General features: G+C 41.2%; 1 protein-coding gene across 1 annotated transcript in view; it reads left to right on the top strand.

Moving 5' to 3' along the window:
• rhpn1 (rhophilin, Rho GTPase binding protein 1) overlaps nt 1–16,313 on the top strand; it is a 43,590-nt gene that overhangs the window by 3,234 nt on the left and 24,043 nt on the right. Inside the window, exon 2 of the mRNA XM_036582258.1 lies at nt 13,634–13,749. Within this exon, the coding sequence (XP_036438151.1) occupies nt 13,634–13,749 (116 nt within the window). The remainder of the gene's footprint in view (nt 1–13,633; nt 13,750–16,313) is intronic.

Here is a 16,313-nt window from a genome sequence, read left to right as displayed (position 1 = left end):
TGCTCACATTCAAGCAGTCTTTGTGTCTTTGCACAACATTGTAGCAAGTGATTTCTGTAATATGTATGGTTTTAATTTGAAAGCAGAACTTTTATATGTACCATGCATTTGATAGACTTTGTTGATATTTAGCTAGCTAGCTAACAAACTTACGCTAGCTAGAAGCCATTGCCAAAAGTAGCTATATTCCCAAGTGGCACATTTATAGCATGTCAGCAATTTCTGGATCTTTGTTAAAGGAAACCGAAACTTTTCAGAAACAGAATCGCTTTATTTCGCCGTGTATGTTACAGATACAAGCAATCTGTCTGGGTGAGTGCACACATACAGAGCGTCCAAATTCAGGCTGGATACTTCTAAAGACGCGGTCTACGAACGCATGTCCTTCGAAGGCTACTTAGACCCACGAAGGCTGAACCGAAATGAGACGGTCTGCACTACGGCGGATTTTCTGTTTGCGTCACAGCACTGAGTGTTTTACATTTGTATTGTTAGCCGTTCGCCTCAGTTTAAACCCAATACTTATATTTAAAAGTGTCTCTTCAGCCCCCGTTCGCTTCTCTGTTGATGCTACCACGTTCTCGAATCCTTGCCAGCACGCAATGAACCTCGGGATATGTTGGCTGGCGAAAGATCCCACCCGATGGATCCTTCGTTGTCATAGATATACATACCTAGATGCTGCGTTGCCTCTTGTTCTCTATCTGAGGCGATACGTCTGCGCGTCCGCCATGTTGGAGCGGTCAAGATCTGCTCGTGAACAAATTCACTTGTATTTAAAGGTGAGGAGTTCTCAGGATTAAATCGGCCACAACTTCCTTATTACTCAACCGATGTTCACCAAATTTGTTTTGTTATAATCCTCATAGTTTTGCACTCTATTCAGTATTAACAATTATACATTTAAATCTCACACAGCAGGCCAACATACATAGGATTTTAAAAAAGATTTTCTATGTAAGTCCACAGTGGGACCCAAAGTTTCCAGAATTTGTCCGTCTGGTGACGTAGATCGTAGGTCAGTTTTTCCAGGGGAAGCAGAGTTGCAGCTTGGGAAAGCCACTGCTCAATAGATGGTGAAGAGGGGCTGGCCCATCGAATTAGGATACATTTTTTTGCCAGAAATGAAAACATTAGAAACAAAAATTTGCCATCAGTATCAAAAATATATTCTGCTCCTATTCCCAAAAGATACAGGGCAGGGGATTTCTGAAATTGTGTCTGAAGGATATTTTCTACCATGATGTGTACTCTATCCCAGAAAATGCCAATTTTTTTACACTGCCAAAAGGCATGAAAAAACGTTCCTTTTTCAGTTTTACATTTAAAACACAAATTAGTTCTGTCTGGAAACATCTTCTGTAGGCGAACAGGTGTAAAGTATATCCTATTCATGAATTTAAAGTTAAGCTCGTGAACACCAGATGAGGTACACTTGGGAAACAGACCTTTACAAATATTGCACCAGTCCTCTTCTGAGATAGGTTGGTCTAAGTCCCTTTCCCAAATTCCCCTCAGAGTGTCTGACGATGGTTTAACACTCTTTAGCAAAATGCCATGAATTAGTGAAATCAATCCTCTAGTCTGGTCCTTCTTAGCTAGCAACACTTCAAGATCGGTTAATTCCTTTCTAAATCTCCCATCCTTAATGGCTGAGGTGATCAGGTGACGAATCTGAAGATATTTGAAAAAATCTGACCTAGGTAACTCATATTCTTCTTGCAATTGTGTAAACGATTTGAGCAAACTACCAGAAAACATATAAGAAATGTTTTTGATCCCTCTGTTAAGCCAAGCTGAGAGTCCAGAGTTACTCAGCTGAGAAGGTAAATCTGGGTTGTGGGCCAGAGGGGACAGTAGTGAAAGACAATGAGGAATCTTAAGATATTTCTTAACATCTGTCCAGGCCATAAGGGTATTGTGTAAAATAAAATTCTCAGAGACACACCTCACCTTTGCAGCATCATTAATAAACGGTAAGCAATCAAGAGGAATAGGGCTACATGCCCCTGTTTCCATAGAGACCCAGCGAGAATCCAACCTATTTGTACACCAGCTGATCATATGCTTTATTTGAGATGACCAATAATACAACTGCATATTAGGCACACAAGCACCACCTTCCTCCTTCGCTCTTATTAATCTAGAAAATTTAAGTCTTGGCCTTTTATTATTCCATATAAATTTTGAGAAACTTTTCTCTAGATCCTTGAAGAAAATTGTGGATAAATGGCAAGGGATTGACTGAAATAAATAGAGTAAGCGAGGGAGGATATTCATTCTTATTATGTTTACCCTGCCAAATAAGGAAATAGGGAGAAAGTTCCATAATGTAAGATCATGTTTTATATTATTAATAAGTGGAAGGTAATTTTTGTCAATAAGGTTATTAAGGTCTGGGGTGATATGAACACCCAAATATTTAAAACCCTCTAACGCTAATTGAAAGGGGGATGCAACTACCCAAGGTGTGTTAAGGGATATATTTAAAGGTAAAGCTAATGATTTTGAAAAATTGATCTTATAACCAGAAAATTTACTGTATTCTGAAATACACTTCATTATAGATGGAATAGATTTTTCTGGGTGGGCCATATACAACAAAATGTCATCCGCATACAGTGAGATTCGATGGTCTGCTCCTCCTGCTCTAATACCTGAAATGTCCTGGTAACATCTAATTGTTTCTGCCAGTGGCTCAATCACCATGGAAAAAAGCAATGCAGAGAGAGGGCAGCCTTGTCTTGTTCCTCGACTTATCTGAAACTTTTCAGAGAGCAACCCATTTGTATTGACTGTAGCGTACGGATCGGCATATAGCAGTTTAACTAAATGAATAAAAGTAGGACCTAAATTGAATTTTTTAAGGACAGCGAACAAGAATGGCCATTCGATCCTATCAAAAGCTTTCTCTGCGTCGAGAGAAACAATAAAGGCGGGATCATTACTTTTTCTAATAAAGTCAATAATATTCAACAGTCTACGTATATTATCAGAACCATATCGCATCCTTATAAATCCAGTTTGATCTGGGTTAATGAGTTTAGGTAAGATCACCTCTAATCGTCGTGCCAGAGCTTTAGCAAAGATTTTACAATCTGCATTTATTAAGCTGATTGGTCTGTAAGAGGCGCAGTCTTCTGGGTCTTTGTCTTTCTTAAGTATTAAGCTTATTGAGGCGGTTTTCCAGGTTTCAGGCATGGTAGTTTGGGTACACAAATCCATGATAACTGGCATCAATATAGGTTGAAGTTCAGGCCAAAATGTTCTATAAAATTCAGCAGGGTAACCATCCAGTCCCGGTGTTTTCCATGAAGGCATTGACTGGACGGCACCAAAAATTTCTTCGGGGGAGAAAGGGGCATTAAGACTGCATCTGTCATTGTCTGAGACCACCGGAAGTGGTATATTATCTAAATATGCAGTAATATCAGATTCTAAAACTTTATTTTGAGATTTATATAAGGATTCATAGTAAGTTTTAAAGGTTGTATTGATCAACTTTGGATCATATGTATGCGAACCCGTCAATGTCCTCACAGATTTTATTATTCGCTCTGAATGTTCTTTTTTAATCTGATAAGCCAATAACCTACTAGGTTTGTTCCCATATTCATAATACTTTTGTTTAGAAAGGAATAGTAATTTGTTAATATGACTTGTATATTCTAGATTAAGTTTAGCTCTGGCACTACATAAAGAAGCCCAGTTAGATTTGTTAGGATTTGATTTGTGCAACTGCTCATGATATGCTACTTCTTTTTCTAAATACATCCGATTTTGTATTTTCATTTTTTGACATGATGAGGTGTAAGATATAATATGCCCACGGATTGTGGCCTTCAAAGCTTCCCATCGCATAAATGGTGAGACATTACAGTCCTTGTTAAATTCCCAATATTCTTTGATCCAGTAACGCACTAGGTCACAGAATGCAGAATCCGATAGAAGGGAACAGTTAAATCTCCAGAGTCTGCTTTTACATACAGGAGTGCCAAAATTAACATGTACACTAACTGGGGCATGATCTGATAAGACAATTGAACCAATCTGGCAGGACTGGACTGTGTGGACAAAGCTACTTGGGATAAAGATATAGTCGATTCTGGAATAAGAAGCATGTGGGTTAGAATAAAAAGTGTAATTTTTAGTCGATGGGTTTAGTTCTCGCCAGATATCAACTAGATCAGTATTCTTACACGTCTTTTAAAACTGATGAAGATCTAGAATTAGAAAATGTGCTGGGTGAAGATCTATCCATTACATGGTCCAATGTGCAGTTAAAGTCACCTGCCAAGAGTCCCATCCCTTTACAATGTTGATTAAAAGATAATACTATGTCCAACATAAATTTGGGGGAATCCTCCTTGGGGGCATAGACACTAAGTATGGTAACATGTTGACCCAACAGTATACCTGAAATTAAAACAAATCTTCCCTCAGGGTCATTAATTTGAGATTCACATATAAACGATAGATGCTTACTAATTAAGATTGCAGTACCTCTTCTGTGTGGCATTGAGGAATAAGAGGAGAAGAAAACCAGACCAACCCAATCTCTTTTTAATTTTAAATGCTCTTTATCGGAAAGGTGCGTCTCCTGGAGAATTGCTATAGAAGTTTTCTCTTTTTTCAAAAAGGTTAAATTTTTTTTCCGCTTAACTGCGTGGCCCAAACCCTTTACGTTCCATGTAGTACATTTATATAGACTATCCATATCTTACCAGAAAAAGGATGTATGTCTTGACTATATGTGTGGCCCATGTGAGAGACTGAACATTGAGTGCCTTTTGTAATCTAACAACTATAGAACGACCCAGTAAAACCCATATCCACCCTCCCAACCCCATCCCCAAACGACAGGGTAACAAAACTACAAATGAAGCATAGTGCCCTATTGGCATGATCAGGGGGAACAACATGAAACGCCCAGAGAACGGCAGCAAAGCAACCGAGACAGCCCCAACCATCGGCAAAAACAAAAATGACAGACATGACGCCAATCACCACTAGAGGAAAAGAAGATAAAAATACATACATAATTAAAAAAAAAAAATACTACTTGTTATAGTGAATGCCATAATTAGAACGAGTTCCGCATCACAACTGGGCCGAGACAAACGTGATTTGCATCAACCGTATGCATTCCATAAAACAGAGCCTCGAACCCGGAGAATGGCGCCTGTCAACTATTCACCCCAGTGACTTGCGAAGTCATAGTCATTCAAGAGTTTTTTCCGCTAACTCCTGTGAATGTGTGGCCTCAAGAGTTTTCAAGAAATCCTGAGCTGCAGCCGGTGTCGAAAACAGATGTATTTTCCCTTTGTGAAGACACCGCAGCTTTGCGGGGTAAGCAAAGCCCCGGTACATGTGCTTAGCCGCAAGAGTATTTTTCACCGCTTCGAACTCCCGGCGACTCCTCATTACCTCTGCGGAGAAATCTTGGAAAATATGAATGGTGCTATTGTTATGCAGGACGTGCCGTTTCACCTGGGCAGCTCGAAGCACCATCTCCTTGTCGGTGTAGCGCAAGAACCGGACCGTAATGTTCCGTGGCGTCGTCTTCGAATTTGAGAGCACAGTAGGTGTTCTGTGCGCCCGTTCGATCTCCAAGCTCAGTTCGGCGGGAAGCTCCAGCCAAACAGGGAGCATATCTCTTAGAAACCTTGCCAAATCGGAACCCTCAGCTTTCTCAGGGAGACCGATTATTCTCAGATTTTTGTGCCGGCTCCGATTTTCAGGTCATCAACTTTTGTTAGCAATTGCGCTAGCTCTCCTTTCAACTTAGCTATCGCGGTCTGCTGAGTATGTGCGGAGTCGTCCAGCGTGGAGATCCTGTTCTCGGCTTCAGACAGGCGGGCTTCATTAGAGGAAACTCTCTCTGTTAAAGTGACCAGCGATTCCTGCAGTGTGGATATGGAGCTACCGATGGTATTGAGGCGCGTGTCGATGCTGTCCAGCCGAGAGTCGATTAATCCAAGTCGAGAGCTAATTTCTCGCATTTCGGTTAGCACTGGGTCGTTTTGGCTAGAGTCGCCAGGTTCGTCGAGGCTCTTCTTCTTAGCAGTGCTGGTGCGTTGAGGCCGTGAGGCATTAAAGAGCGGAAAATCTCGACTTTCTTGCGATTTAGACATGTCTTCAACACTTTAGGCGTTGAATAAAATAAAAAACAACAGTCTGTCCCTGGAATAAAATGATATATTTCCGACGGTGGGGACGGCGCCCAGATCTAAGCAGCCATCCGTTAGAAGGTCACGTGCCCCCCCCCCATAATCCTCATAGTTTAATCTAGGCTGCACAGACTGCTCTTGGTAGCTTTTATTTTTTTAATAACTGATCCTGCTAATTAGCCGTCCAGACCAGCAGATAAGTATTCAGTCTGAACCTGACGTTAAAAACCGAGTTTAGCGCGAGAAACATAATCTCACACACATCAGCAAATCCATCAATGTGTGAATCACTTCTAATCTTAATATACATAAAAATACACACACTGTAAGAAGGACGAAGCTAAAGTTGGCTTCCTATTTGCCAGCTTCTTGTTTGAGTTTTCCTGTTCCACCTTAAATGGTGCAGCAGTCACTTTCTGGTGCCTGAAGCTGCACCATTTAAGGTGGAACGGGAAAATTCGAACAAGAAGCTGGCAAATAATAAGCTAACTTCAGGTTCGAGTAAGAAGGTACTAACGGATTAAGGAATGCTATAACTTGTCAAGATACAAAGCAACCATCATTGTAAATAAATAACTACTACATAAAATTAAGATCCCCTGAATAGACTATTAAATGAAATAAGCTTAATATAAAACGAGGAAAATCAATCACATCAACAGGTTCTCTGTGCATCACCAACCACACGGCCATATCTACACATAAACATCACACAAACAATACGCATCACACAAACATGAGCGTGGATCGCTGCGTTCCCTCCGTTATATAATCCTATCCTGCTTTCTGAGGGGAAATATTCTTGAAATAGTATAATTTTGGACAGTATCTCTCTTAAACTGCTACTCTGTAATGGTACTGAATGCAGTCCAGCAGCGATGTTGACCGGCCTAAAATGGTGGCGTCGTTGACGTGCCTGACTGGACCCAATGAGGCATCTAGGTATGTATATCTATGTTCATTGTTGTGGAAAAGAAGGACACATTTCTCAGCTGCATATGAAGGACCTTTCAAAATGGGACAGCCTAGTCGCTAGTGACGCAATCGGGCTTCAAATGCAGTCTCCAACAGACGCAGCCCCTGAATTGGGACACACTGATAGACTATTAAGTACTGAGCTAAGGGAAAAGTAAAATAAAATACAATAAATAGAATATAGAAAAAAGTATAATAATAAAAACAGCCAACATGAAAGGAGCTCAGAAGATATAAGATGTGTAGGTGTCTGTACATATGCAGATATGAATGTCTGTATGTATGCAGGTCAAGTAGACATGTGCTATGAAATATACTATAAAAACTATTACATACAGAATAATGTAAGGAAGCTTTGTTGATTAAGTTTAAAGTGCGAAGTGTCCACTGTGGTTGATGAGTGCTACATCTCTGGGAAAAAAGCTGTTAGCATGTCTGGTTGTGCTGGCTTTGGTGGTCCTGAATTTTCTACCAGAGGGAAGTACCTGAAAGACTTGGACCCAATCCCATTTCTTATTTTTACTCCTACCCCTCTTGTTTTTAGTGTTACCTTGCCCCTTGGAACTGAGTCACAAGGGGTAGCAAACTGATTGGTTGAGAAGCGTTCTAACTGTGCTGTTATTTCGCCATAACAGCATGTTTTTTTTAACAAACAATGTATCACTCCGCTGAGACACCATTGCTAAGCAACGACTTTGACAGCTTTAGGAGACGCTCAAGCCATTTGAACATTTTTACTTCTTACTTTGCGCACATAGAGAAAATGGATACTTTTAAGATTACATTTAACCTACAGCCGATTTGGTCAGACTCTGAAGATGAGACTACACTAAATTCCGCAACTGTCAGTTTGTGTTGTGTAGGGAGCTGGAGAGCGAACTGCTGGCTGTGCAGCAAGTGAGCGAAGTTCATTACTATTCGTCAGAGTAACTTCAGAGTCGTTACTCTGACATTACTCTGACGTTACTCTGACTCGCCTTCGGCTTGTGCCTGCGACCAAATCACAGACGTGATATTATTTTGCGATAACACACCCCCTCTCATGTTCTATTTCTTAATTATCATCCTAATTCTTCTGTGATATGAAGCTGAAGTCAGCTATTTGTCAGCTTCTCGTTCAAATTTTCCTGTTCCAACTTAAATGGAACAGCAGTTACATTCAGTACTTCTGGACTATTTAAGGTGGAACGGGATATTTAGCTAGCTAGCTACTGAGACATCAGCATACTATGAAGAAAAGGACTATAATACATTGGAACAACATTGAACTCCTCCGGGAGTATGGGGTGCTGGGGCTGCTACTCCGGGCCATTCAATCTCTGTATTCCCGGAGTGAGAGCTGTGTTCGTATACTCGGCATTAAGTCAGACTCTTTCAGTGTTAGCGTTGGACTCCGCCAGGGTTGTGCCCTGTCTCCACTCCTGTTGGTGATATTCATGGACAGGGTGTCAAGGCGTAGCCATGGTCAGGAGGGCATTATGTGTGGACGCCGAAGAGTGGCATCTCTGCTATTTGCAGACGATGTTGTTCTTTTGGCTGGATCACATGGATGCCTCCACCGCGCACTGGAGCAGTATGCAGCTGAGTGTGAAGCGGTTGGTATGTGGATCAGCACCTCCAAGTCTGAGTCCATGGTCTTAGCCCGGAAAAGGATGGCATGCCCACTCCAGGTAGGGGGAAAGGACTTGCCCCAGGTGGAGGAGTTTAAGTATCTCGGGGTCTTGTTCACGAGTGATGGGAAGAGGGATCGTGAGATCGACCGCAGGCTGGGACAGGCGGCAGCAGTAATGCGGTCGCTGTACCAGACTGTATTGGTGAAGAGGGAGTTGAGCCGTAAGGCGAAGCTCTGTGTTTACCGGTCGGTCTACATCCCGACCCTCACCTATGGTCATGAGCTATGGGTAATGACCGAAAGAATGAGATCAGGAATACAAGCGGCGGAAATGAGCTTTCTTCACAGGGTGGCGGGCTACACTCCAGGAGGAGCTCGGAGTAGAGCCGCTACTCCTCCGCATTGAGAGGAGCCAGCTGAGGTGGTTCAGGCATCTGATCCGGATGCCCCCTGGACGCCTCCCGGTGGGGGTGTACCAGGCACGGCCTACTGGGACAAAACCCCGGGGTCGTCCCAGGACACGCTGGAGGGATTATATCTCCAGGTTGGCCTGGGAGCGGCTTGGGGAATGAGCTGGAGGAAGTTGCGGGGGACAGGGTCATCTGGGATTCTCTGCTCTCCCAACTGCTACCTTGACCCTAGCTGGACTAAGCGGTTAATGACGATGATAATGATGATAATGAACATTAAACTCACATTTTTGGGTTTCTTTGGTGACTTGTGCAGCCATCTTGCTGTTTTTCTTTTTTCTCCTAACGCTCCATTTGGAGTGTGCCTTTGAGAAACATCCATTTAGAGGGCCATGTAGCCCTAACACTTCGCCCTACTCCTCTATCTCAACAAAAATTGGGACATCCTATCCCCAGGCATGAACATGCAAAACGGAGGGCTGAGGGCAAAGTGGTAGGGCCAAGGAGTGAAAAGGGAAATTTTGCTGGCACACTTCGTCACCCTGCAATTATAGATGTCCTGAAGCATTGGCAGACTACATCCAATCATCCTCTCCCCTGCCCTGATTATTACGCTGGAGTTTGGCTCATTCTTCTGAGGTGGAGGAACCAAACCAGATGGTTATGGATGATGTAAGGATGGACTAAATGATCACTGTGTGGAACTGGATCATCAGACTCTGCGGCAGGTTGAATTTCTTGAGCTGTCTCAGGAAGAACATTCTTTGCTGTGCTTTCTTAGTGATTAAGACCGTATTAATCTCCCACTTCAGATCCCTGGAAATGGTGGTGCACAGGAACTTAAGTGATTCCACAGTGGAAACCACAGAGCCATTGATGGTAAGGGGATGGGTTGGGGCTGTGTCTGAAGTCCACCACCATCTCCACCATCTTTTCTGTGTTCAGCAGCAGGTGGTTGCTTCTGCACCAGGAGACCAGCTGCTCGACTGCCTTTCTGTAGGCAGACTTATTGCTGTTGGCTATGAGGCCCACCACAGTGGTGTCATCTGCAAATCTCAGGATCTTCACGGCTGGTTACTTAGAGACACAGTCATTGGTGTAGAGACTGAAGAGCAGGAGTGAGAGCATGCAACCTTGTGGTACTCCAATACTGAAGGGTCCAGGGGTCTGACATGTGTTTTCCTAGCCACACCTGCTGTCTCCTGTTTGTCAGGAAATTTGTGATCCACCGGCACATGGGATCTGGTAGCGACAGCTGGGACAGTTTGGCTTGCAGCAGCTCTGGCACTATGGTGTTGAATGCCAAGCTGAAGTCCACAAACAGAACTCTAGTGTAGGTTCTAGGACTGTCAAGATGTTGCAGAATGAAGTGCAGGGCCAAGTTAAGTGTGTCATTGACAGACCTGTTAGCTCTGTATGTGAACTGCAGGAGATCCAGCAGAGAGTTGGTAATGGACTTCAGGTGGGCTTGGACCAGATGTTCAAAGACCTTCATGACTACAGAGGTCAGGGCTGGCCTGCAATCATTTAGTTTTTTGGGGACTGGAATGATTGTAAATGTTTCAAAGCATGGGGGAACAGAGCAGAGTTCCAGTGATCTGTTGAAGATTTTGGTGAATCTTCTAGTGGAATGTAGACAGTGACCAAAGTGAAAGAATAAAACTCTCTGAGAGAGTTGAATTGTTTGCAGTCGATAAGAAAGATGACTCCAGAAGAAGAGTGCATAATTTTAACAGTACTGTGACATATTTACACCAGCTCATGTAGTTGATGTAGAAACTGAGTCCTCCTCCTCTGGTTTTGCCACTGAGCTTTGCGTCTCTGTCCACTCTGTACAGATGGTAGCCTGGGAGGTGCAGTGCCTCGGTCCATGGTCAGATCAGAAAGCCAGGTCTCCGTGAAGCAGAGAGACAGATATGTTTAAAAAGTCCTTGTTGGTTTGGTTGCGCAGAAGTAGTCCTTCCAATTTTTTGTGCACAGATCACAGATTGGAGAGAAATAAAGATGGTAAAGGTGTACAGGCTCCATGCCATCTCATCCTTACGTGCACTTCAGCTCTCCTACTTCTCGGCCACTTTCTCACTAGGTTGAGCAGGGCCAGCACACCTGTTGTGAGGATTTCTAAAACCTCTGAAGGTTTTTAAAAAAAAGTTGTCCCTGAAGGTCAGTAACTGTTCTCTGCACCAAATGGCTAAGTTTGACACGTAATAGATGACATTCACAAACAAAAACAAACACATAATGTACACATTTCTCACCGAGGCTGCCATCTATGGCACAATCTGATCTCATCTTAATATTTTTATAACTTTATATTCTTTATTTTTTATTCAATATAACAATGTCATGTTACCATTACTGGCTAATTATATGTCTATTAAGTCTATTTGATAGACTTCGTTTGAGCTGTCTTGTAGATAACGGTAGGTCATCAGGCTATTAGCTAGCCTACCATTAGCAATTTAAGGAACACCAGCCTCATATGAGTAGCAAACAATAGTTGGCTAGCTATGTGAGCGTTTTGCAACACAGCATGATTCTTTTAGTCTTACTATAATTTTTGAACCAGTACTTCAGATAATATCCACCTTTTACTGCTCACTCGAAAACACGACTCCTAGCTTGTAACTTAAACTTGTAGTTATGCTGTGACATTTTGATTTTCATTTTCTGAGATAGCTAGTTGTTTGTGGTGAGGGAGAGCCATGCCACGTCTGACATAACTTATCAACTAACGTTAGCTGTTCATACAGACAGAGACCGCATGATGTGAGCAGCTGCAGCAGCAATAAACAGTGCTACCCCACACATACAGCATTTTAGCGTTGTTTAAATACTTTTATAGTATAGTTTATAACCACACCACCACAAACTGTATCTAAACAACGATATGAAAAGTGGTTGTGGGCTCTGTGAAGGATTTTTGTAAGAGGATTTTGCTATTTATTGTTAATGTAACCTAGACAGAATTTTTAATCTTTGAAAAACCCTGCGTGGTCCCACCTATTTCGCTACACTCTTTTCTTGTCCATACGCCCACCTTTTGAGACACCCAGTGACCTGCCCGTCAAACCTTGAAAATGCCCACTTCTCCGGTCCTGCAGAGACTCACGTCAGAGCCAGTTTAAAAGGAGCCTGGCCCCCTCCTATTTTACCTGTTATATCAAAAACAGGACGGCAAAATGCCAGAGGGTGTCCCCAACACAGTCCTCAATAAATGTGGCTAAATGGTAAAAATGAAAAGTTAAAATAGTTTCTAATTACTTGCCCAGAACTTTCCTTTAATTTTAGAAAACAGAGAGATGTATTTCACTAAAAAGCAAAGAAATCTTGCCTGTATGTTTCCGTTTTTCTAGAGCAAATGGGTTTTTGGCAGCAGGCCTACCATTATTGCTAATAGTTGGCGAGCAGAGCAGCTCACTGGCTGTTCGTGCTCACCGATGTCAGAAACATACATGAGGCACTATTGCAATCCTCGAGTTCAAAAGCTCTCAAAAAATAGCAGCGGTGTTAAATGTTTTATGCTGTTCTGTGTTCAGGTAATGAATGTATTCATTTATATTTAAAATGATTAAGCATTAATAAATTATGATTTTGCTTAAATGCTGCATTTTAACCCATTCGTTTTGGACCCAATCTGGAGCACACTCTAGCATTTGAGAAACCCAGAAGACACTACAGAGTGGTAATTCTCCTCCCCTTTGCTCTGGTAAAATCTGACACAGTTGTTTCTCTATGCTGTGGTGCATCAGGAACTTTTTCCTCTACTCTATCAGCTTCGCAATTAAAAAATCGATGTCATACTTTTGCAGTATTATCAGTTTCATTAAGGCTAAAAGGTTATAGTTAAATTTGAATAATGTGGCTAAATGAACAATAAAAAATTAATAATGAGTGTGCTTCATTTTAAAAACCCTCAATTTAAACATCAGCTAACAAGACAAGCAACATGATTCATGCTGGCTAATAACAAACATCTGCAATTTGGAGGACTTTTATGCCTGATACAGATGCTAGAAGCTTAGCAACTTGTTATGTTTGAAAAGCCAAAATTTCAAGGGTTAAACTCACATTTTCTTTGAATATATAGACTTTACAACTTCATTCTTGCATTAAAATGTTTACACTTGAATTACTGTTTATTTTGCTGTTGCATTATCCAGAAAAGTAAAAGTTTTTTGCTACACTTAATTCTTGTTTTTTATTCTTGTTAATTTAAATTTTTGTTGCTTTTGTGCTCTAGTTACAACCTCGGTTAGACACAGCGAGGTATACAGAATTTAAGTAAAAAAAAGCACTGGTATCAGATCAATATTCTATAGTAGCCAATACCCAGGGTTATCAAAGGTATCAGAATCAGTATCGGAAGAGAAAAACTGGGGTTGGTGCATTTATACTAAGTAATCTGCTGTGTGCGATATGAATATGCATGTGTATGTGTGTGTCTCTGTGTGTGTTTGTTATAGGGATGTGATCCTCTGGTCTTAACTCAGCGCAGCAAACTTCAGCAACGAAGAGCCAAACTCAATCAGCAAATCAACCGTGAGCTCCGTTTGCGAACAGGAGCGGAAAATCTGTACAGGTGTGGGCTTATGTGTGGTTTTGTATTTGTGCAGCGACAGCAAGTCTTTGAGCCTTTTCCACTTACAACCGCACCATATGCTGCGCTTAAATACCAAGTATATCTGCATAAACACAAATAGTTTTTCTTTGCTTCAGTTCTCATAATGGCCCATTACACACCCATATTTATGTCATGTTATTAGGATTCAAGCATGCAATGCATTGAACCCTATTGTAATTGTCAAGATTTTTCTTCATATTCTTTTTCTTCCCTGAAACGGAACGCACAGCCCAAACCGTAAGTCCTAGAGACTTGAAACTTGGTCAATAGGTAGTAGTCCCTCCCGCTACTCAGGCGCAAGGAATCAGTCCAGTTGGCCACAAGGGGGCGCTATAGCGCAGGTCAACGTGTTTGGGTCTATAACTCCTTAACCAGATTTTTCCCAGACAAGATATATTTTTTTCCTAGTTCCTTGGGTCCAACCAAACAACTTTGCCATTTGGATTACCATTTAGCTCTGCCCACTTAGATTTTGAGCTAATTTGCATAATATGCGAAACCTACTTTTGCAAACTAGTCCTACAATTTTTGCCTGATCCCCATGTAATTGGTGTCAAAAAATTCAGAAGAGCCTGAAGGTCAATAATTATCAAAAACATTTTGACTTTTCTAAACAACATGGCTGCCATATGCAAATGAACTCTTCTGGATAAATTCAAAATAATTCAGAATTCATATAAAATTCTGTAACTCAACTCAACTTCAACTTTTCATCTTTTTTAACTTGACTCATATTTTTGCCTGTAACTTTTGATCAGAGTGAGATTCAGAGTTCTTTTTTCTGCTGATTCTTTGGAACTTACTGAACAAGTGCACCCTAGTCACTTTTAGCCCCACCCCCTTAGTTTTTGAGCTAATTTGCAAAATGTGAAAAACCTATTCTTGCGAACTAGTCTCTGGATTTTTTGCCAATTTTCATCAAATTAGTACCATAAGATTCAGAAGACACTGATCCTCAATAATTATCAAAAATATTTTGACTGTTCCACTCAATGTATTGAGGATCAATCAATTAATTACTGCAAACATGGCATTCTTAGCTTGATTTGCTATAATTCAACAGTCATTGGTCAGATCATCTCCAAGCTTTAAGGATATTTACATATTTAGACTTCAATGATGTATGCCAATTTTGGTTCAGATTGGCCTTTAGGGGGCGCTTTAGCACTCCAAAACACTGAAAAATCAATTAAAATGCTATTACAATGTTATTACAAGGTCGACATATAAACAATTGGTGCCGTGTGACTCAGTTCACTAACATGAACAACTTTCTAATTACATGTTATGTCAAAAATTGCACTGCTTGTCTTTTATTTTGGCTTATTCATTCAAAGATTTCACTATACAAAGGCTTATTATACAAAGGTGAACAGGTCATTCTGACCAAAACTTAGTGAACGTCTCTGGATATGGTCCCTGATCAAGAATGATACCATAATGTGGCCTTTTCACTAATTCAGACCCACTTTCACTGAGCTCCTCACACCAATAGGGCCTCTTATGAGTGCATTGGGCCTCATTATGGCCTACATCAGATCAATGGCTTAAATACAGAACCAATCCACTGTGCAAGTGCAACTTCTTGGATGTTCTACAAAGCAGTGTAGATCTGTACATATGAATGCAAACCTATAATGTGTTTAAAACACCACTGCTTCTTGTTTATGGCAACCGAAGGCCTTTTGATGAACTGACTTCCTATCAGTTCTGTTCACTCTGCCTATGAATAAGACCCACAGCTTGAGGCCTTTTAGGCCTAATGGGCTAAACCAAAAGCTTGAGGCCTTTTTAGGCCTAATGGGCTAAACCTGCAGGAGGGCCCATACTGCTGTTGCATGCTTGAACTTCACAGGCCATGTTAGTAGCCCATTTGGAGGTAGCCATTCGATGTTTGTGCGCGTAAGTAATTAGGGGGTGGAGCAACAAAAACAAGGCATTTTCTCTGCAGCTGTACAACCTATCAAGCTCAAACTTTGCATGCAGCATCTTTTGGCCAGTCTACAAGTGGGGATTTAAGGACATTTGGATACATCGAAATTTGTGGTCGCCATCGACCAGTAAGCATTCAGCAGGCCTTTTGACAATCTGAACATTGACCAATCATGACGAAACTTGAATGGTGTCTATATGTAGCCACTTTCTAACAACCAGTCGAGTTTCAAAAGATTTGACCACTGTTGGGCGCTATTTCAAAAATTTACATATTATTACATGTTATTACAATATTATTACAATTTTCACCAAAAGCCTATTGTATTACAGTGTGACAAACAATTTTGCAAATACATGTTTATTACAAAAGTGCATAGTTTTTTTGTAATCGATAACTGTTTGAAAACCATACTTTTCGAACTAGTCTCTGGATTTTGATCCAATCTTTTCGAAATTGGTCTAGAACAATTCTTTGGCATCTGTAGGTAAATAATTATCAAAAACATCTTGACTTTTCTACTCATTGTTTTGTGGATCAATCAATTAATTCCTGCACACATGGCATTGTTAGCTTGATTAGCTATAAC

This window comes from Colossoma macropomum, unplaced genomic scaffold (assembly GCF_904425465.1).
Source record: "Colossoma macropomum unplaced genomic scaffold, Colossoma_macropomum, whole genome shotgun sequence".
Classification (NCBI taxonomy): Eukaryota; Metazoa; Chordata; class Actinopteri; order Characiformes; family Serrasalmidae; genus Colossoma; species Colossoma macropomum.
This window is presented reverse-complemented; position numbering and strand designations above follow the sequence as displayed.